The sequence below is a fragment of the Molothrus ater genome, chromosome 1 (assembly GCF_012460135.2).
Source record: "Molothrus ater isolate BHLD 08-10-18 breed brown headed cowbird chromosome 1, BPBGC_Mater_1.1, whole genome shotgun sequence".
In the NCBI taxonomy this organism is placed as follows: domain Eukaryota; kingdom Metazoa; phylum Chordata; class Aves; order Passeriformes; family Icteridae; genus Molothrus; species Molothrus ater.
This window is the reverse complement of record NC_050478.2, coordinates 145,122,509-145,146,005: the sequence shown is the minus strand read 5'-3', so window position 1 is coordinate 145,146,005 and position 23,497 is coordinate 145,122,509. Positions and strand designations below refer to the sequence as shown.

At 36.5% G+C, this 23,497-nt stretch overlaps 1 protein-coding gene across 3 annotated transcripts in view; it reads left to right on the top strand.

The window, feature by feature from the left end:
* DNAAF11 (dynein axonemal assembly factor 11) overlaps nucleotides 1-23,497 on the top strand; it is a 50,769-nt gene that overhangs the window by 7,338 nt on the left and 19,934 nt on the right. The window contains exons 1-7 of one of the 3 annotated variants that reach the window (XM_036406440.2): nucleotides 7,728-7,838; nucleotides 11,955-12,122; nucleotides 14,076-14,153; nucleotides 15,956-16,128; nucleotides 17,120-17,319; nucleotides 18,406-18,594; nucleotides 21,704-21,781. In XM_036406440.2, coding sequence (XP_036262333.1) covers nucleotides 7,829-7,838; nucleotides 11,955-12,122; nucleotides 14,076-14,153; nucleotides 15,956-16,128; nucleotides 17,120-17,319; nucleotides 18,406-18,594; nucleotides 21,704-21,781 — 896 coding nt within the window. In that variant the 5' untranslated portion in view covers nucleotides 7,728-7,828. Of the gene's footprint in view, nucleotides 1-7,727; nucleotides 7,839-11,954; nucleotides 12,123-14,075; nucleotides 14,154-15,955; nucleotides 16,129-17,119; nucleotides 17,320-18,405; nucleotides 18,595-21,703; nucleotides 21,782-23,497 lie in introns of those variants that run through there. The other 2 variants (XM_036406444.2, XM_054514534.1) reach the window with 2 other exon arrangements.

Below are 23,497 nucleotides of genomic sequence, written 5' to 3'. Positions count from 1 at the left end.
TTTTTTTTACTAAGTCACATCTGAGGAACAAATTCTTTCCTTTAATGTATATCCATGGGTCTTACTGATCCTAATAAGAGCAGTATATGGTCAAATGGGGATAAATGTAGCCTTCAATCCATTACAGCATTTTGCATTTAAATTTCACAGTTCTTTTGTCCCAAGATGCTGCTGTGTCCTCTTTCTTCAGTCTCGATACATTTTTCAAAACAACTAAATTTTGGTAAGTGGCTCCAGTGTCATGTGATGAATAGAGAAATTTAGAAATTTTATATTAAGAAGAGGAAGGAGATTCCTCCTGTTCTTTTCAAGTCAGAAGATAGAAGGTGGGGTCTGAAGTTACTGATGGAGCATTTGGCTTTTCCAGTTACTGATTTGTATTCAAAGAAACTTTCTTTTAAATCAAAAACCTGCCTTTTCATAATGTGCAATAAATGTTGTAGCAGAAAAGGGAGGTAAACCTAATCTGCCTTAACATGATGTAGTCACAGTCCAAGCAGTGGAATTTAAGATTCTAGAGGTGCACTTTCAAGCCTCGCACTGTAGTCTGCTCCCAGGCCACCAGACCTAGCCTTTTTTTTTTAACTGGAAAAAATAAAACCAGCTAATTGTGATGCTTGCCACATCACCATCTTCCAGGGACTACAGAATTGATATAATTTGGCCTCTCTAACCCAATGCACCATTAGCTCATACATAGACCTTCATGCTGAAAGCAATTATGGATGTGCTGGATTTATGAATTACCACTCTTTCACCTTTTTTTCACCACAACATTCTAAATGTCTAAAATACAAAATGCTTATAAGACTAAAAAGTTTGGGCTCATCTGAATTTTTATGGGCTGAAAGTGAAGCTCAAGAGGATCATTTTTGTTTCTGAAGCTGTTAGGGTTCAGGAGATCAGTGTATGCCAAGGGCACCAAGACAATCTGGCCTTTGAATCGGGTATGTTGGAAGTGAGAAGCAGCAAGGCACAACCTGGACAGCCCCAATGCAATGACAGTCCCACTTTCTGACAGATGATGTGTCAGTTTGTTGCTATGTATCTAGTCCCTAAAACTTTGTTTTTACCAAAGCCACCAGGTCAGGACCAGTGTGTTGCAAGCACATGCCCCAAAGAGCTGCTTTCCCTCTTCCTGAATAGCTTAGCCCTGAGTCATAACAAAGCTGTTCTTCACAAGAGAAAAACACACTCTGAGAGCTCTTCAGCAGCAGGTATACAGAGAATGCCTCTTTTATGCTCATCATAAGTGAGAAGTTACCTGCTCAAACAAGTAGTCCTGCAGCTTAGCTGAATTTGTCAAACAGGACCTACTGATAATATATAATAATTATAAGAAACTGTGATTTAAATCAAGACATACAAAAATGTATTCTTCTTTTTTTTCCCCACAGACAATAATAAGAAATAAAGAACAATTGGTGAGTACATATTTAAGTTTAGAAAGAATTCCATATTTTTTTGGGCAATGAGTCCTATTATGGAACAGGGTCCAAACATATCAGAAAGGTTCCATGGACTTTTCATTAAAAGAAGGTTTTAATGAAAACAGGACCCTTGCCAGTTTTCACTGCAAATTATTCCATTTGATGTCTAAAATTCCTTTTGGATTGTATATTTTCTTTCTGTTGTCTGGCAGCAGTGTCTAAATAGTGTAAGCTGTTAACAATTGCTGTGCTTCAGCCCAGAGAAAACACGTTTTTCAGTAACAGGCAAAACAAGCCTTCCTTTTCCCAAGTGTGAACTGAACAGCAGGACCAGGTGCTGTGCTGCTCTGCGCTGGTTGCATTCCACCAAAGCAGTGAAGCAGCATCAACATGAATTTGTCCAGAATATGTAAAAAAAATGTAGACATTCTTCTATTCCCTATTCTTTTTCTTCATCCTCACACTCCAGTTTCTGTTTATCAAGCATTTCTAAGCCTCGCTGCAGCTCAAACCCTTAAAAGAAGAGCACTGATTTATTTGTGCTTGGAGTTGGTCATCCCAGTCCTGGCTCTGTTATTTCCTTTATGTCTTTACTTTGTACAGTTAAAAATGAAAAGAAGGAACCAAGTGGAGCTGTGCCCAGTTTGTGTTCCTTACAGTGTGGCTAGAACAGCCTTCTTCATCAGTTTCCTGGTTGAGTGCAGTTCAGCTTTTGAGATCTAAAGGCATCAGCACAGCTGCAGACACAACCTGGAAAACCTTTCTTTCAGCTCTTAGAAGGAGGGTGTTAATCCTGAGAACAAAGCATTTTAGAAAGGAGTTAGGCATTTGATCACTTTGCCTATGGTGACAAAATGTCCTACTCACAGCATGCCAAGCTGGAGATGCCACATGTGGCACTTCTTAAAGTTTATAAAAGGGCTGAAACACCAGAGCTTGAAAGCTTCCTCTGGTTTTGAAAGCCACTGTCAGTGTTAACCAAAGCAGGTGCAACAGGATGGAGTAGAGAACTTGGCACTTGTTCTGTGGCAGGACTAAACTAAACACAGACTGACACAGGGTACTGCAAGACAGGACCTTCCACAGTTCAAAACATGCTTGTCTCTTGCACTCCTTTACTTAAAAATTTAAAAGCAGAGTTGTTACTTCTGTGCATTTTGAAATGAGTTCAATAACAGTTTTCATTTTTCCTCCTCCTCCAATTTATTTTCATCATCTCTTTAGCATCAAACTTCTGGATACCTCTTTATGGTCATGGTTACGCATTCATGTGGGAGAAAAACCCCCAGGTTTGATAGTATTCTTCCTCCAAAACACAATTAATTTTAGCTTTATTTTTCTTCTGGTCAAATGTGAGTAAGGCCTTTGTTCTTCTTATTTCTTTCCTGAAAGAAATCACACAAAGAAGTGCTATATCTGTAGTATCTTATATCAATAATGAAAAGTGTTTTGTAATTCCCATGAAATATTTTTCTTATAAAAATGATGTAATCTCATATTTTATGTATTAATTTCTTGTTACAACATGCTATCAAAGATAATGTGTTTGGATAGTGGCTGAGTATCTGTGATAACTGATCTATTATGTAACTAAAACAGTATTTATTATACTCATCCTCATATTTACTTGTAGTGAATGCACTTCAATAATACTGTAAGTGTTAAATGATTCCTCTTCTTTTTTTAAAGTACAGAGACAACTGAGAGTAAACATCACTATGTAAAACATGTAAATATTTTGTTACCTATTTTATGCCTATTGTAAAAAGTCCATTACTAAAATAATTTTAAAACTAAAGGATTATAAAGATTTTTAGTGTTTAAATAATCATATCTTGAAATAATAATCTGGAAATTTAAATCCCATTCTGAGAGAAAAGTCTAAGACTGCAATTACCCTGCAGTCATCAAAGCAATTATGCTGAAAACTAGAAAGAAGAGTTCACTGTAAACTATCAAAGAAAAATCTGATTGAGATTGAAAAAAAAAAAGGTCTACAATAAATTCCTATAATCTGTCTATTAAAAAATACAAACTATAAACTAGAATCCTTCTGATCTGGAGTGAGGGAACTCCTGGGACAATTTCTCAACTGGAGTTCAAGAGCTAAAAATAAAATGCTCAGGATCTATTAAGATCTGATTTCCCTGATATTTGTGGATGTTGAATTAACAAAGTTCTAGTCAGTTACCAGAATGGTTGGCTTTGACTACTCCTATGGACATAAAAACCTCATGCCTCATCTTTTTTCTCTGAAAAGAGGAACAACCATATGTTTCTTCCTATTGGATAAAAAAAATTGAAGCCAGGATTTTTCTGATGAAAAACTGAAAAAAAAATTCCAACCTAAATATGTAAATCCAGACTTTCAGAGGTAATGAGTATTTGCAGCTTCTGGTAACTACAGTATCAAGCCTAGGATAACTGTGGAATATAATTCTCTCAGAGTAAAACCATTTATTATTAGTGATTAACTGACAGATATACTAACAGAGAAAACAACTAGAATTTTATGGGTTTTTTTGTCCCCAGTGATTAAATGTTTATTCCCCTTTAATATAGCACCTTATTTAGAGAAAAGAATCAAAGAGAAGTGTTGAGATGTAGATTTATACCCCCCTGTGTATTTTTTCACACAATTGATTGCTTTTTTAATATATATTATCTTTATCATTACACCTTGTCTTATCTCTTACTTCAGCTGTGTTCAGCTGAATTTCAGGGTCATTCATGAGTATATATCATGTAGTACTTTATAGGGAGAATGTTCATGTGGAAGATGATAATATTGATGCCATTCCTTAATTTTTAATGTTCCTAGTCTGTGAGCAAGTCTGGTTTGCAGTTATCCTGAAAGCATTACTCATAGAAAGATTAACATATTTTATTTGAGTTATATGGAATAAATTACATGGTACAGAGTACAGGTTATGACCACTTAGTCCACTTCTTCAAAATCTGCATTTTGATGTACATTTTTATGAATGGGCTGCACTATTTTGTAAACCTCTTTGCACATTTCTATATACACCAAGCAAAACTGTTACTTCATTTATATTGTTTCCTTTTTCATGGTTTCTCACTCTGCTTTTTTTCCCCTCTATCTCTGGCATTTCTATATCAGTAAAGTTGTTCCTGTTCTCATCTCTTCTTGTATTTGAGAGTGTGTTTCAGTACTGAAGATTGTTATTGTTAGAAATTGCATATATTTCTCAGTGAATTTCTTATTTGTGAGTTCATGTCCTGCCCTGCAGATTGTGTGCTCTTTGGGGGAGGGTTTTTTGGTACTTTAGTGCAAACATAAAGCCTTGTTTTGCACTGGTGACTACGTTACCTAGCATCATAGAAAAATAAAATAAAAAATAATATTTGAAAAATGGTAATTCAATAGGAAATAAATAAAAACACATAGGTTTAAATTCTGAGTGGGTATCAATCAGCTGATTTACACCAGCTGAGACTCTAAGCTGCAGCATTTCAACAGCTTTGTCCATGGATATCAATTTTCTGGGGTTAGAGCACCTTACATGATTGTGTATATGGACAAAGTCAAGACATGTTCAAAATATTTCTGTATTAATAATGCTATAAATGCTAGCATTGTAATAATAATGCTATAAAGCTCGTTTTTGTCATTACATAGAAATACATATTGCATTGTTTTACACATTAAAACAATAAAGTTGTAATATATTAAAATGGTAAACTGAATTTCTTCATGACAGGCATGCCAGAGGTGACTTTTTCTTCCTTCTCATCTCCAATGTCCTGTTTGTAATGTGGTTATTTACATTATGTCTGGCACGTACATTGCTTCATGCTAGGATTTCAGGCTTGTGCTGCTGAAAACTCTCGGTACATAATTTAAAAAAGAAAAAAAACAACGGTGTGAAAATAAAGAACACAACATACTTCAGCACCTAGCTTTGCCCTGTGTGTGCCTGACCACCAGGTGAGGACCAGTGTGTTGCAAACATGCTCCAAAGGGCTGCTTACTGTCTTCCTAAGTAATTTAGCCCTGAGTCACAAAAAACCCTGTTCTTCACAAGAGAAAATCAAACACATTCTGAGAGCTTTTCAGTCACTGGTGTACAGAGAATTCTACTTTTGTGCTCATCACAACTGAGAAGTTACCGGCTTGAAGAAGAAGTCCTGCAGCTGAACTAGAATTTGTCAAACAGGACCTATGTATGTACTGATTAAAACAAACTGTGGCTTAACTCAGGACATCGAGGTACAAGGATGTGGAGTGAAGTTGAGCTGGGGAGAAAGGAAAAATAAAAGGAGAGTGGATTTAGATTTGTCATTATGTCTCTCTATCCTACTCTGTTTAATTGGCAAAAGTTAAATTAATATCCCCAAACTGAATCCATTTTGCCCATGATGGTAATTGTTGTTTGATGTCCCTGCCCTTATCTCAATCCATGAGCTTCTTATCATATTTTCTCCCCATCTTCTGTTGAGGCTGGGAAGTGAGAAAAAAAAAAAAAAAAGCTGGTGGCCACTGGCATTCTGCCAAGTCAACCCACTCATCAAGTCAACTCACTTATTTGATAATTTAATTAATTGCAGATTTTATATTCCTTTCTTCAGAATTATCATCCAGAATACCTGAAAAAAGGAAGAACACTTTCACCCCTTTGACTTTAGCTTAACCAAATAACATAGGCATTTCAATATAATACAATGTAAACATAGGGTTTAAAATACTGTACACAGCGAAAACAAGATTTTTTCCTTGTTTGAAGTTAATACTTTGATTGTGAGTTCTGTTCCCAAGTAAAATAGCAAATAATTATTATTTGAAGAGGCCTGCAATTTGATATAAATGTGTAGGTAGGAGGATTAGTGGTCCTTCTTCAATGTCTGTGATTCTGTGCAGGGGCCCTGGGCCACATCCAAACATCTGTGTAAACCTCGCTGTCCTCTGAGTGGAGTTGTTACTTATCCAGTCAGATAGGCCAGGACAAATACTATGGAGTCAAAGTGCATAAACTACTTCTGCTCCTTTGTGTCTCATCATCTCCACAAATCTCAGGAGCCTTAATTCAATGGCACCTTCATACTCCTCTAATCTGCAGTATAGATAGAAACCTGCAGAGTGGCTGTGGGGAGCTGCATTTACATCAGAGGTAAACGGCTAAATAAATGAATTTGATCATTGTGAAAATTCCTACTGCCTTGTTTAAATTTATAGGTGAATTTCTTCTTAGTGGAAGATGACCCTTCAGTTTGATTAAACCTTTAGGTTAATGAAGACAGGTAGGAAATACAGAATGACTTTCCTGATGCCACCACTTTGATTCGATGCTGGTTGTGATCCAGAATTGAACAGGCTCTGCAGGGAAGTGGTGGAGTTGCCAATCCTGGAAAAATCTGGAAGAGGTGTAGCCCTGGCACTGGGGGACATGGTTTAGGGATGTAAAAAATGCGTATTTTATGATTGGCTTTTCACAAATATTAAAATGAATATTATATGTGTTGTGTTAGAAAGTAATGCTGTATTAATTCTCTTAAGTAGTATGTTAAATATAGTTTTAAGTTATAAAAAATGTTAAAATAGAAAATATACTATGTAATATACTTCTTTTAAAGAAAGGACTTGCAGTGTAATAGCAGCCACAAGACACCAAATCTTTCAGAGAAAAAGAATTTATTGTCCTCTTATCAGAAGAAATGAACTTCTTCCCATTTCGAAGGCGCTGGTAGGATTCAGAGGAAGAAGTTGACGATGACCAGGCAGAATCTTGTATTTGAATGGAATTTATGCATCATGGATGCAGTGTATGAATATGTAACAGGCTGTTGTTTTTAAGGGTTAATCCTCTGTTAACGGGTGTCCTTTTTCGGCCTTGTGCTGCCCAGAAAAAGGTACCCGGAGGTCCGTAACTATCTGTCTCTATTGTCTCATATTGTCCTAATTCAAATTGTCCAAATTATTATTACTCTAATGGTATTATTATTTTTTTAACCATTTAATTACTATTAAACTTTTAAAATTTAAAAAAAACCCAAGTGATTGGCGTTTTTCATAATGACTTGGCAGCGTCAGGTTAACGGGTGGACTTGGTGATCTTACAGGTCTTTTCCAACCTAAACTGTTCTACGATGCTAAAATTGTACAAGACTGTGAATCACTGGAACAGGCTGCTTTCACAAACAACGGAAAACAAGCTTTCAGCCCAAAATGTGTGAGGCGAACTAGATGACGGATCCGCAGGAGGAGGACAGAAGCGCCATGCAAAGGACGAGACGTGAGATTTATGCCTGAGGAGAGCTCCCTGATCTCCGCCCGCCGAGGGAGGGCAGGGCCGGGATCCGCCTCAGCGCCGCCGCCCGGGGCCGTTGCTGTGGCAGCGCGGCGCGGCCGGCAATGGCGGCGGCGCCTGAGGGCGGCCATGGTGCGCAGTGAGTGTCGGAGAGCGCCGCTTCCCTCCCCTCCCCGGGCCCTGCCCTCCTCTCCAGGACGGGCCCCGCTCCCTGCGCGCCTCCTTCGTGTCCGAGAAGGGCGACAAAGCTGGGGAAGGGGCTGGAGCACAAGTCCGATGAGGAGCGGCTGAGGGAGATGGGGGTGTTCAGCCTGGGGGCTTAGGGGCGACCTCATCGCTCCCTACAACTCCCTGAAAGGAGGCTGTGGTCAAGGGGCGGCCGCCCTCTTCTCCCGTGTGACAGGGCAAGAGATGGCCTCAAGTTGTGCCAGGGGAGGTTTAGCTTAGTGTTGGGAAAAATTTGTTTATGGAAGGGGTTTTCAAGCGCTGGAACAGGCTGAGCGGGGAGCTGGTGGAGTCAATACGCCTGGAGTTATTTAAAACTCACGCAGATGTGACATTTAGGAGCATGGTTTCGTGGTGGGTTTGGCAGTGCTGGGTTATACTAGATGATCTTAAAGGTATTTTCCAATCTAAACAATTCTCTGGTTCACGTTCCCTCTCGCCACAGTTGTCTCCCTTCCCCACCACCCCCACAGTCCCCTGGCAGCCCCCTGCCCTCCTGCCTCCCTTGGATAATTGTCAGATTTTCCTCTTCCCTGGCCGTAACCCCCATTTTATCTCACCACGAGAGGCACAGGTGTTCCTTGCCTCCCAAAGCAGCCCTGAGAGGGCCAGCAGTGGGGACCGGGTGGCCCTGCTGGGGACCCCTCCTTGGTGGGGCAGCCCCGGCAAGGGGGGCTGCTGGATCGGATGGCTCATGTCAGAGCCTGGGTCTGTCAGATGTGGAAAACCCCAAATGAGGTAAAACACTCTATACTGTTACTTATGAATTGATCATATTTTACAGGTAGAGCAGTATGATCCAGAAGACTTAGTGCCCACACCTTTTACTCATGAAAGAGGAGTTCCCTTCCTGTGTGATTTTTCTTGTAATCTGTTTTGATTGCATATTATCACTGGACTGCCAGTCCCATGCTGGGCTGACACAGTGCTTTGGACAGGAGCTCCTTCTCCCTGCAGGAAGCTGGCAGATGCCCTCTTGGAGCAGGCACTGCCTGAAGGAGAATGACTTTATCTCCTGAACAGCACAGCATGAATTTGAGTCTAAAAGTAATGGTGGCATACTTCACTTTTCTGAAATGCAGCTTCCCCCACCATCTCCTGATACACCTGCAGCTGTCCATCTGCTTATTCTTTCAATTTCTTTACTGTTATCCTTCATTTCTGCTTCTTTTCTTGAGTAAAATGTGTAATTTTTGGAAGCCCAGGCATTAGAACAAGATCTGTTCTCTCCACTTGATTGATGCCTTCCCTCCTTTCCTCCTGTGTTCATGGGAACCTGGGAGTAGCTGTGAACTCTCAGGTTGCTGATCCAGTCTCCTATTACTGCACACACCACCAGAAAATCTGGTTAATGAACTTTTTAGTGAGTTCAGTGTGTTTGTCAATGTCCTGGAGATGCTGTTATTTAAAATTTTATGTAATATTTGTTTTCTCTTGCAAGCTTGTTTCCTTCATTCCTCTTCAATGAACTAGATCTTACACAAAATGTCAAATGTTCAGGCAGCTCCCTACAAGAGGATGTCAAATTAGGTTTCTAAAGCTTCACTGTAGCTTCTATTGTGAAAGACTGTCTCTGCTTTGCAACTCATCTGTTAATGAAAGTGGACATTTTTGCAGAATTGCTGCAAAAATAATTTCAATTTTCATCAGTAAATGGAAATTGGGCTCTAATTAAACTTTCAGGAATAGTTTGTATGACTTCTTTTTGTATAAAGGGTATAGAACATAATATTGCCACCTGTGAGAAACACCTATCACTTGTTTTTAAAGCATGTTAAAAGTTTAATAGTAATAAAATGGTTAGGAAAATAGGAATATAATTAGAGGAATAAAAATTTGGTCAATTTGGATTAGGACAATATGAGACAGTAGAAACAAAGAGTTAACAGATGTCCGGGGACATTTTCTGGGCAACATAAGCCCGAAAAAGGACCCACATTAACAGAGGATTAACCCTTAACAACAACAGCCTGTTGCATATTCATACACCTCATACATGATGCATAAATTCCATTCAAACACAGGATTCTGTCTGGTCAGTGTCAAATTCTTCCCTTCCCTTCCCTTCCCGGTGTCTTAGGATTCTAATGGCTGAGTGAGGCAGGAAAAAGTTCATTTCTTCTGATAATGGGGCAATAAATTCTCTTTATCTTACAGATTCAGGTGTCCTGTGGCTGCTATCTTGGTGCGAGCCCTCTCTTAAAAAAAAGTATCTTCCATAGCATAGTTTCTATTTTAACATTATGTTATAACCTAGAACTATATTTAACACACTAAAGAAAATTAATACAGCATTACTTTCTAACATAACACATATAATATTCATTTTAATATTTGAGAAAAGCCAATCATAAAATATGCATTTTTCATATCACCAGTGTGTATATATGCAGATTGGGGAGTATTGTTTTCCTGCTCAAAATTACCTGGTAATAGTGGCACTGTAAAATCTGCAACCAAACATAGTAGTAAGCAGACTTTTTTTTTTCTTTCAATTTCCAGCAGATTTGCCAAGTAACTTAATAAAATGTCAGTGTTTTTTCATATTTACTGTGAAGACTGAAGTATTCAGTTACAATTATTGACTTTTTTTCTCTTTTATCTCTTACTTTAATCAAGTTCAAGTGGGAGGGAAGATGATTGTTCACATGCAATAAACCTGCTCAATGTGGTTAAAAGAGACAAAGACACCTTTCCCAATATGATTTATATGCAGATAGGTTCCCCCCTTCAACCAATATCTGTATCTCCACATTTAATTCTGTAAATTAGTTCTGTCAGGTGAAACTCTTTTTGAGCAGAAGGGAGATTTAACCCTGGACATTTATAAATAATATAAATACAACCAGTTTCACCCCTGTCCTGAGCACTGCAGATAGAGGAGCTGTACAGACACATGAGAGTTTGGGCTGTATTGGTACTTAGTTTGCTGGTCCATGGGAATGTGTGCAGCCATTCCAGGACCCCTAATAAAGCTGGATAATTTCACAAAAGCTCCCTGAGACAAAGAAGTAAAGAGTACTTTTAATTAATGCACGGTAGGAACAGTTTCTTTTCACAGATCTTTATATATTTTTTTCTTTTTACTTGCTGTTCTTCAGGTCTTTTTTGTAAGGCCTTTTTGTCTTTTTTTTCAGCATTAAAAATCATGAAAATACCTGTGCTAACTTGATAAAACCCTGTGTTTTTCCTCAGAACTTCCCTATAGTCCAGTGCTTGTCAAGGGGAGGAAAATGCTGGCACTTTTTGGTGCAGTGTGCTGGAAACAAAGCTCTATTATCTAGCTCAGGAGTGAGCACAGGCTCTTGTAGAATTTCTTTACCTTCATGATACAGAGCCTTTTCTGTGTTTGAGGGACTGCCTGGCATTCAATATTACAACATGATAACTGAACCCAGGTCTCTGGTGTTTTTCAGCCACTGAAACTCCCTTGCTGGCTCTGATGAGCTGGTAGTGCCTAAGAAATAGCAGGCATACATTTCATTCTAACATAAACATTTATAAGCATGAGTTAGTTATGGCATAAAAAATATCTGCCCACTTTCAGCATTTATCCTGCTTATTTCTGTGCACACTGTGCTGCTGGAAGAATATGATGACACACTGTAGTTTGCTTCCCCCCCACCCCTTGCTGCTGTCTTAGATGTGAACATCTGGCATCTGGAAATAAAACAGCATAAAACACTCCACTACTTGTCTACATGAATCAATCTGCAACCCAAGCTATGCTGAAAATAGTGGCTGCTGGATTAATTTCTGCAAGGGTTGTATCACATTCTTATGGAAGACTCAGCAGTTTTCATATGGATCTTTGCAAATGTTATAGGTGATGTGATTGTTTACTGTGGCAGAGTGGGTCGAAGTTACTTGATATCTTGATATCTTTTCTGCCAGATTTTATTTTTGTTGTCATTTCTACTGGGCAATTTGGTATGGTGGAACAAAATATTTTAATGATTTTATAATTTGCTCATAAGTCAAATGGCAGAAAATGATTAAAGGGAAATATGACATCTAATGTTTCTTTCAGTCACTGAAGATCTTGTTAGAAGACGAGCAGAACATAACAACTGTGAAATTTTTTCACTGGAAGAAATCTCTTTACATCAGCAGGAAATAGAAAAGCTAGAGCATCTTGACAAATGGTGTCGAGATTTAAAAATTCTCTATCTTCAGAATAACTTAATTCCAAAAATCGGTAAGTATTTTCAGTATGATTCTTTTAAAATGTATTCACATGCATAATTTAAAAGTCTTCTGTTATACGTGAACGAATGTGCTCCTAACAAGAGTTCCTTTCCTGGTTTCTTTATTAAATTTCTAAGAAGCTCAGAAATTTTCAAGGGCAATTTAAAATTCAAAAGATACTACTGAGATACAAGTCACTAGAATATGAGTGTGAAACTCCTTTCATGGGTTAAAATTTCAAAAGTCAGGATATAGTTTAAATATCCCATCTTGTAGCAGAGAGTCAAAGAGTTTACCATATACCATGGGGTCTGATTCATTTTCATGCAAATCATATTTTTTTGTTAACATTGAAATAATTTTTATTCAGATAAAATACTTTCTTGTGTGCATGAACCAAACTTTCTGCAACAAAGCCTTAATGGTCTTCCTACACCACAGGACAAGATATTATTTCTTATGGTCTGGTTTTGTTCCATATTGGAAGATGTGACATCAAGCCTTGGGCTGGAAAAGCTTAGGTTCTACATGTATTGTCTAGATGAACAACAAAAAGTTGGAAGTGTTCAGAAATTATATTAGTATATCTTTTTGAAGTTCCTTAAGAGGAAGACAAAAATATTTAGGTTTTAGGAGGAAATTCTGTGCTCAGAACTTGTAGGCAAATCCTTTAAGTTTTCTCAAGGGACTCATCAGGAAACTCTTATCTCCAAAGTGAGAGATTTAGATTTAGCATTTCATAAAGTGGAGGAATCTTCTCCCATAGAGAACAAGTTTTTTAAACTGCTTTGTGCTTCTTTGCCCCATCAAAAGAAGGACTAAAATAAGTTGGTTTTCTCTCTGTTAATGAGTCCTTAATAAGGCACAAGATTTCATCTTTTGGTTTCACTGTCAACACTCAGGCCTCCTTCAGGATAGCACAGGATACCATATTCAGATTGATGCTTTTTGAACACAACATTTTTTCAGCAATTTCATTTTTGAGACTAGCAGTTTTATGTTACCATAATCTAACTGTAGGAGTTGAAAAAGTATGCAACTTGCTGATTCATATATTCTTGTATAACATGACAGCTTTCCGAGGTAATGCCTTAATAACGAATGTAAAAAAACCCAAACAACCCCGTACCAAAAAGCAACCAAAACAAGCACCACCAATCCCTCCCCACACTATGGGGGTGACCAAAATCATTGTCAACAGGAGCTGTGTTCCAAAGCATTGAAGTTGAGAGGTTTTTCTTCCCAGTGGATACCAACATGTGTTTGCAGAGGACACAGCAGTTCCAAGCATGCTTCTGAATATCACAGAGAAATGGTTCATATTGGCTCTCTTGGGCTGTGTCTTTTCTTAGTGCAAACCTTGATGCAGCTCTCGTGGGCAGGCAGGGGCTTCTCAGGCATCCCCTGTGTGTGTGAGTGGTGCCACTGCCTTCAACACAGCTCTCACATCATACAGAAATACAGGAATATCCATTTCATTACAGAAACATTGCAACAAGAACAAGCATCCAAACTAAGATGCACAAGTTCTTGCTGAGAAATTGATGCCATCATTTGTTGTGAATTATGTTGAAAATACCTCTTCAAGTTCTTAGTAAACTGTGGTTTATACAGGATTCATGTCACTGAATTTGTAGATATCTCACATTTCCCAAGATGGAATGTCTCACTATGCTTTTTCAGCCATTCCTCTTGAATTAGATATGTGTTTTATGGATTTGTGATAAAAATGTGTTTATAACTTCCTTATTTATTTTCGCTTTTTTTTGTGTGCTTTCAGAAAACTTTTTTGTTTTGTCTTTTTATTAACATTAAAATATTAATGTCCAGTAATGTGGTACATATTCTGATTTTCCTTTCCTATTTTTCTGCTTCATTGTTGTTTTAAAGTAAAGTAAGCAAGTGAAACCATCATCCTTTCCAGTGCTGAAAACTGAAATAATCCATCTATGTTTTGTTACAGAAAATGTGAGCAAACTAAAGAAGCTGGAATATTTAAATGTAGCTTTGAACAACATTGAAAGAATTGAAAATCTGGAAGGTCAGATTTTGAAAAAAGCCATTTTGCCTTTTCATATTAGAACACTGAAGTTGTGACTTGGTGTCAAAGAGGGTGGAAGCCATTAAGCATGCCCACCTCTAGGGGTATTTTGTGGGTATGTAGAGGAACCTTGGGTGCAGGGTTTCAGTAAGTTCTTTGTAGCAAGCACTTCCTACTGCTGAATTTTTCTCTTTGAAGTTTCCTAAATGTCTCTGGGTCACGTTTCATCTTCAGGAATCCAATGTCACACACAAGAAGGTTTTATGCTCAGCACAGGTTTCATTGAGGGTCTGAGTTTTCTTAAAAGAGGTTTTCAGAGGATTTTTTCTCTTTTATTGCTTGAAATCCTGTCTGTTTTATCTGTGTTTAATACTTTATCCTGTCACTTTTGCACATTTCATGAGCAAAATATGGCATTTTCCAAGATTAAAATCTAAGACTTGAAGCAACCCATAAACAGATTCCATATTACCTGAATAATTTATGACTTGATTGTTTTCTGTTTCTCAGTTCTGTTAGGCCATTTGCTGAATCTTTAATATATCCACCTTGACAAAGGAACAGTTAAAAAAAGCCAAATAAACTGATTGGTTGGTTGATTGGTTATTTGTATGTGTGTGTATGTTTTGGTTTTGTTTTGTTTTTCTTTTGTTGGTTTAGTTGGGTGGTTGGTTGGTTGACTTTGTGTTTTTAAGTCTGAAAGCTGATTCAAGAGGATGGCTTAAATAAGAAATAAGCAAATAGGCTAAACACAAATTTGAAAATAGTGAAGAAGGAGGTAGTGTAGTACATATTTGGGAATTTGCTGAGAAAGTTGCATTTATTTTCATGCTACTAAATTTTAAATTCATCTATCAGGCTGTATTATTTATTACTGTGATTTGTCATTTACTTAGGAGTTACAACCTTTGGGATTGGCCCTTGCATAAATCTGGGTTATTTAAATCCCCTAATAAATTGTTCTGTGTTGTTTACTTTCTTACAGCTCAACTGTGCATAAAACTTAGCAGATGGACCAAGAAAGGAAAGTGATTACAGTGATGTGAATCAAAGTTGAGCTTGCTCTCAGCTAAACTTTTTACTCTTAGAGCCAAGTTTATGATTCATGGACACATTATGATAAAAGGAGAGGCTAATAACTTAAAAAATCAGATTTTCCAGAACATTTTTTTGCATAATTTAGAGTTTCTGTTTGTAATGAATTGTTTTAATACAAAGACTTTCTCACCAGTATTTTCACTTTAACCAGTGATAAAGTGTTTACAATGACAGCTGAGTCCACAGAGTGGAAAACCTAACTTGCAATGAGTTTTTGGGAAGTCTTATCTTTGTACTTGAATAATATTACCAGAGATTAACCATACTCAGAACTGAAACTCATAATTGATTCTGCTGTCTTTAAGCAATTGGATTGGATTTTAGCCATATGATTGAGACTTAGCTGAGCAGGGGTATCAAGGCAATCAGACTGTTAAAAATGAAATCCAGCTTATCTGAAAATTAAATATTTAATTAGCTCATCTATGAATGTCCACAAAGTTTTGTACTGATAAAGCAAATAATGTTATGGTATTTTGTATTTTATTGAGTTGTTTATTCCTGTAAATATTGTAAGCTCATAAACTTTAGCTGTGAGTCTCACTCAGGAAGAGTCTTGGAAGAGATGAGTTCTGATAGAATGAAAGCAGTTTACAGAACACAAATGGAGACAGTTTTATGTCCAGTTGTGTACATGTGTGTGTATGTATATCATGTGTACAGTTATGTTATGGACAAATTGAATTAAGGGTTCTTTCAAACAGGCTGTGAAGAATTGAAGAAACTTGACCTGACAGCAAATTTCATTGGTGAACTCTCCAGTATTGAATCCCTAAAATGCAATATTCATCTGAAGGAATTGTTTCTAATGGGTAACCCATGTACTGAATTTGAAGGTTATAGACAATTTGTAGTGGCAACTCTTCAGCAATTAAAAGTAAGATTTTAAAACTTAAATCCAAATAAAACATGAATACTGTTGAGTGAACATACCTATCCTAAACAACAAAAAACCCTTTACTTGGAAAGCTAATAGACTTTTTCTTAATGTTCACAGGATATTAAATTCTATTCCAAAGAAGAAATGACTACAATAAATAATATGATGATAATTGGTTCTATTCTGATGGAACCACAATTATTCATTAACTTTTCTGTCATCTCTATTGGAGTTCTTAAACAAAAGTTTTTCTTTTTTTTTTTTTTCCCCAAATAAATATATTGTACAGTTCTGGCAGTTTTTTCCTCATGGTTGTTATATACAATATATTTTTAAATTATTAGCATGATTGCAGAGAATTAGTGGGTTGTTGGTACCATTCCAACAATATGTGCTAAACCTGCAGTGTGAGACAGAAAAAAATACAGTTTGGTGTAAAATTGCACTACACAGCATTGGCTGGAAATAGACACTTTGAGATTGTGGTTTTGTGCTGTGACTGAGCTGATGTAATGATTTCCTGCCAATGAAGCAGTCTCAGGCCTCAAAGATGTTCTCACAATTTTCCTCAGAGAAGCACAGGCACTGCTTAACTTATTAAGACTAGATTCAACTTACTCAGTTGGCAATAAACTTAGACATCAAAAGAAATAATTTTGTGCTGAATCAAAGTCAGACAAACACTAGAAATGGCTGAAGGGACTCTCTCTACTGTATAGTCTAATAAGACTATTTAAAATTCCTGGAAAATGCTAAAAGCAGATCTTAGAAACAAAAAACCGTTTTCAGATCTGAATAACAAGTTATTGTTAATTCCTTGTAATTAGTAATGAAGTATAACTTACATAGTGCTTTTGATATGTGAAAGATGCATTTCTAATTATAGACAGAACTTAATTATCAAAATGAAACTACAATTGAATAGATTTATTTATTTGAATATATTTATACTTTCTCACATATTTATGACTTTTTCTCCTTTGGGAAGTATTTGGATAGTAAAGAAATAGAACGTTCAGAGAGGATTAAAGCCCTTCAAGACTATCCAGAAGTGCAATGGAAAATCAGAGAACAGGAAGAGGCTTACCTTCTCAAAAGGGCCAGAGAAAAGGAAGAGGCTCAAAGAAGGATGCAAGAAAAAAAGGATGAGAAACAGAAACAGATGGAGTCTAAGCTTGGATGTGACAGGTAACAGTGAACAACAACAGTTTGTGAGTAAACATTATTTTTTCTTTTTCACAAGTTTGGCTTTTTCCATTAAAGAGTTTATATAATTCCACTTAAATATTTTTGTTCATCTTTATTGTTGATTCAAGCAGAGTTATTTCTCCTCATGCATGTTACCTCTAATGAAAAATATAATTAGTTACAAACATAATTTATTATTGACCTGCAGACACAGTTCAATAGAATTTTTTCTCCCAAAACTCCAAGCTAAGTTGTCTGGGTGCCAAAATAGTATAATTAATGGTTTCTTTCAGGAGAACAGCTGGAAATTGTTGTTTAAGGTAAAGCAGGGGTTCCAGAGAAAGCACCTGTTCATCTATAATTGCTTTTGCCTTAGCATCATCTTCAGCATCTGAAGACTGAAATGGAATATTGCAGGCCTTTGATGTTGATTTTCCCAGTTCTTCCACTTCATGTCACTGACATTACCTGGGCAGCAGCAGGATTTTTGTCTGGTGTCATCTTCTATTGCACTTGCCACCCATCTTATTTTTAATCCCCTGGAAACTGTTTCATGAAGCTGCCTGCAGAAATTTGTCCTCATAGATCACACCTATATCATAAATTTAGTTTTCTCTATCTATTGATAGAGATTTATAGAAGCTTAGAGATAGGGAGAAAAAATTATTCAGGCATTAAGATTGCATTTGAGGAGATGCTCATTGCTACCATATAAATTTCTAATCTAATGTTGGGAATTCTTAAGCACATGGACTGAAGGTTTTTTCTCACCTGAAAGTTGTGAGGGTATCTGAAAATTCTTTTCTGAAATTAAATCTGTTGAACTATCTATCAGGGATTTCAAGGGATTAGGTATAGCCATACTATCACTTCATAGTCAGGTAAATGTAAAAGCATTATGTCAAAATATGCTTTGGTGATTGACAAAAGAAGCAGAGCAGAGAATGTTCTCCAAATACATAAGATACCATTCTTGATAGGAATTGTACAGTTATTATTGGGTTGAAAAAATATGATTGCAGTAATTTATTAGCAAATTACTCTTCCTTCATTTCATTGGGATAATATTTCAGTGATCTTGTGTAGCCCAGACTCCCCACAGGAAAAACCCAATCAGGCAGAAGCAGATGGAGAGCAAGAAAGATGCAGAACAGTTGAAAATGATGATGATGAAGACAGAAAATTTTGGGAGGAGCCTACACCATACACTCCAGAATCTAGATTAGAAACTCACAGATACATTGAAGAAAAACGGAGAGCTAAAGGCAACGAAAGGTACTTCTTTGTTTTAATATCTTGATGAATTGGAGGAGAAATTTTCAAAGGTGCAGAGAACAGGCAGATGATTGGCCTGACATTAAATGTTACTGAGAACTGACAGCTTAAATCCCTGTTACTTGTTAAAATAGGCTTATAGTCTAACCCAAATATTCAGATTGATTTTGTTTTCATTAATTTTCTAAACTTCATTTAGGTACTCCTTATTTTATTTTTTCTCAGAGTTTTTAAATAGAACTGTTTTTTCAACTTCTTTTTATGGAGTTTAGAAGTTCCACTTTTCTGTCAGCTGTTTTGTGTAATTCAGCATTTAACATTCTGCTAAAAACATTTATCCATACTTCAGATTGCATTATGTATTGCAGGCCATGCTACAAGTTTTTTGCACAAGTGGCATTTCAGGCACTTTTCCATGTAACTGAGAATTTTTTTTTCTCATACTTTATCAAAGATATTTGTCACAAGTCATAAGATTCTTTTATCTGTGCTATTTGGCATGGTGAATCTGAAGAAGTCTGGTCCCTGAAAAGCCTTTAAAACTTTATAAATTTGTTACTTGTTTTGCTGAACATGCAAAATATATGCAGATACTAGCAAAAACGCCCAGTATTTTATTGCTGCTGGCTTATCAGTTCCACAGACATTGTAAACAATGTCTTTTTGTTTACAATGTATTTTTCTTTTTTTTTTTCTCCTCTCTTCTACTTATATAACATACTTTGTGCTGGAGATTTTTTTAGCTGTTCTTTTTAAGGGCCTGCTTTTAAAATTTTTGTCAAGGCTAAGTTTTGAAAAAGGCAGACCTAGGGAATTCTCCAGGAAATCTGGAAATGTGCATAACTTGATGCTATTATTAATTCAAGTTCTAGCACTTTCCTGGAAGAACTTCTGTGAAACTCAGCTTCTAGCCAGTTCAAGTTTTGCTGTGTTTAGAAATGCCTTGCTCTAGTCAAAAGCAAATGTGTTCCAAATCCTTCCCTTTAAAGATTCAAGGACAGTCCAAACAGCGTTATAATAAAGATAGAATAATTAATTTCTGAATTTTTCTAAATTTCCAAGTGATTGAAAGAGTTTGAAAATCCTTTCATGGGTCATTTGATTTGGTGTTCAGAAAGTTTCACAGCATCTCCTTAAAATGGTTGACGTGAATAGACAATTTCATCTGGGAACAGATTGTTAAAAGCTAACGGGTGGTAGAATATAATTTGTGAGGTGTTTCTGAGAACATCTTTTGAACAGAGTGGTGCTTCATTCACTTTGCATTTAAGTGTCAAGTCTAGGAATTCAGGTGTGGAGACTGGCTGCCCACAAATCCCACACAAATGCTGATTTATATTATAGAATAGTGTTTAACACTTGGATAATTGTCTTTCTTAAACAGAATTTGGTTTTATGTAATTGTTCCAGTAGGTTTTTTTAAGTGTTTTTATTTCTTCTTCAAATCTGTTGTATTTATAGACCAAATCTATTTTTATGGGTTTTTTCCCCCAAGGTGTTCTAAATCTATAATATTTTATATCTATCATTAGTGATTTACCTTTAACATGCTCTTAATCTTGAATTTATGGTAAGAAATAGGTTCAGCAACAGAAAAGAAGTAATGCATTGTTGTTGGGGTTTTATTGAGAAATGTTTTTCCTTTTAATATGCTGGACAAAGTGGTCATACCCACTATACTGACCAGCTGAAGAGTGGATTAATGCAATGTGACAATTACAGTGCTATATTTTTAACGAAAACTCCATATTTTTACTTAGGTGTGATCAGAATTTTCTTTTTCATGTTACTAAGATTCCTTGTTCTTCCTTCCCTTGCTCATAATCTAAACATTTACACAGGAAAATACCAGTATTACAAGTATTAATGTATTAATACCAGTATTACCAGTATTACCAGTATTACAAGTCTTAATGATCTTACTGTGATCTACTTTGGGCAGATAAATTTATCATAGCTGGTTTATTGTACTAAATAAATGTCAGTATAGTTTAATTGCTCATAGCTGGAAATGGATAGTAAATGTTAAAGTAATATATCAGTACATCATGAATAAATCTGGAATATGAATTGCATTTTTTGAACAAAGAATGCAACAAAAAAAGTAATATATGCATCAAAAAATAATGTATATGTCTGCCCTTTGGTCCTACTGTATCCTATTTGATGCTGCTTTTAATTTTTTGACCATTAAAATTCTTTTTGCTAGAGCAAAGTAGTGATTGAGAGACAGATGCTGTTTGAAGCAGGCCAGGCATTTGTTCAGTGGGAGTAATCAAGTGAGCATGATTAAAAATTCTTTAGAATTGCTTGCCCATACATCAAACCAGTTATCAGTGGCAACACCTCATGATGAGTTTGACCATTCCTAACTAGAAAAATGTTCCATTACATACATTTAAGCCATCCATTATTTCTTGTGGTATACCAGATAATTTGATATATTTCTGTTTGATAATGGACATGGTGACATGCAGAAGAAGTCACTGTCCATGTAAGTCGTGACATGTGACAGTGTTCACAGGGGTCTTAGGATGAGGGAAGAGACAAGGATCTGACTCCATGTTTCAGAAGGCTTGATTTATTATGTTATGATATATATTACATTAAATTATACTAAAAGAATAGAAGAAAAGGTTTCATCAGAAGGCTAGCTAAGAATAGAATAACAAAGAATGATAACAAAGGCTTCTGTCTCGGACAGAGCGTCTGAGCCAGCTGACTGTGACTGGCCATTAGTTACAAACAAACCAACATGAGCCAGTCACAGATGCACCTGTTGCATTCCACAGCAGCAGATAATCATTGTTTACATTTGTTCCTGAGGCCTCTCAGCTTCTCAGGAGGAAAAATCCTAAGGAAAGGATTTTTCATAAAAGTTGTCTGTGACAGTGACGTTATAAATTATTTGCTCATCTTTAGACATTCTCAATGCGCAGCTGGACTCATGATGCAATCTGTTTTGTTCCTGATCTAAATTGTAGCCTTAACATTAAATACCAGATAATTCTTACCTCTTGCCATACTTTTCTTTATTTTTGCTATTATACATAATAGTACAACTTTTTAATGATTAACCATAAACAATTTTTCTTTCTGTTTTGTTAAGGGAATCGAAAAAGAGAGAGAAGACTGTTTGGACATTGGTCACTGCAGAAGGAAAAGTTCTGAATGTGAATGTGCCTAAGTATGTAAGGTTAAGAGGTTAAGCAGTCTAATCTCTCTGTAGTTGATTTGAGCAACTATTTCAATATATGTGACAATCCAAAAATAAGAGGGCTGAGAAATTCTTGTTGCAGTATTATATTCCTTGTAGGAAAACTGTATTCTAAATATTTAACTCTGTATATCTATCTGTATCTAACTGTATTCTAAATTTATATTCTGATGCTAGAAAAAGAATCAGTTGTCATTGTGTTAAGTGTTGAAGATTGTTTAATTTAACATCTTTGTCTTTAAAGATTGAAGAACTTGTTTTTCTGTAAAAGATATAAGATATTTTAATCTTTTCCCTTCTATAGTAAAGCTCTTTCTTGGAGCATCTTGCTAATAGGGTAAAAAGTTTAACTGTTGAAGATAAATGTGTACAACAAGTCACTTTAAATGTGAAAAGATAAATCCCAGGAATATTTCTGGACAAAATCATTCTGCCCTCTGATGGCAGGTGTAAAACTGGCAGAATTGGGAAGGATAATCAGCTTCTGTGGCAAGAGGCCCTTCTGTGGCCCTGAGTGAGGTCTCCAGCAACAGAGGATGGGATACAGAGGAATGTCTTGTGCTTTGCCATTGATAAAGGCACTTGGGTTTTCAGGTGTTTTGGAATGAGTTTCCAGGGCTATCAGCCTTTGATTTTACTTGAACCAAACCTTCGTTTTCTAAGGGAAAGCAGGGGGCTGGGTGCAAACATTATTCCTTATAAACAGCTCCCCATAGGGTCTCCTGCAGCAGGAAAGTGGCCACTTACCTCTGCAAAACCAAATCTATGAACATCATTATCATTAGCATGGAGACTGCTTTCTAAATCTCAGAAATTTAGAAATCCTTGCAAATTTAAGAAATTATATGCAGTGCACACTTTTCAGTAGAACAGAGAGAATTAAAGGTAGTGGAAGAGTTTAGTGTCATGTAGAGCCATTTTTAGTCTGTCTATAGCAGTAGATACTTTCCATTGTATTGATGTACTTTTTCCAGTAAAAATGTGTTGACTAAAAAAAATAATTGTATCATTTTCTAATCCAAAAAGACAAGTTGAAAATAATGTAAATCTTGTGTAAAAGAAGTTGCTTGTGCCTCTAAAAAGCAGAGACATTCAGACTAAATCTCTAGCTATCTTTTTTAGAAGAAACAGAGTTCACTGTTAGTAGCATCCCTGTTTGTGTCACCCGAGTTTTCTGAATTTAGTCTGTGGATGTGCCCACATAAAGCAAGACCAATGAGCATTTTTTGTCATGACTTCAACAAGAATGTCACAGCTGTTCAGTGCAATCTGGCAGTGTATTGGAGAGACATAAAGAAAGAGATACAAGTAAGCAGATGGTGTTCTCCAAAGTTTTTGCTTCAACGTGGAAATCTCATGTCCATAAAAATGTCCAAACTTCTCTGATGTTCTTTTGGAAAGTTAGCAAGAGGAATGGCTGCTTGCTGCTGAGGACAGATTGTTTCTCTTCTTCAGTTCTAATTAAGATTCCTCCTGGGAAATTTTATAATTCTGTCCTCTTGTTCACCCTTCATGTTTTAGTGGATTCTCAAGATCATTGATGCAGTAAGACAGGAAATAAAACTGTTTTGTATTCTTTGCACTTTTCCAATGAAAAATACTCATAAACTACAACCTGTAAACTTTCTTGCAAATTGACTGTCCCAGAATATAGGAGAGCAAAGAGTGAAAAGCATATCTGGCAAA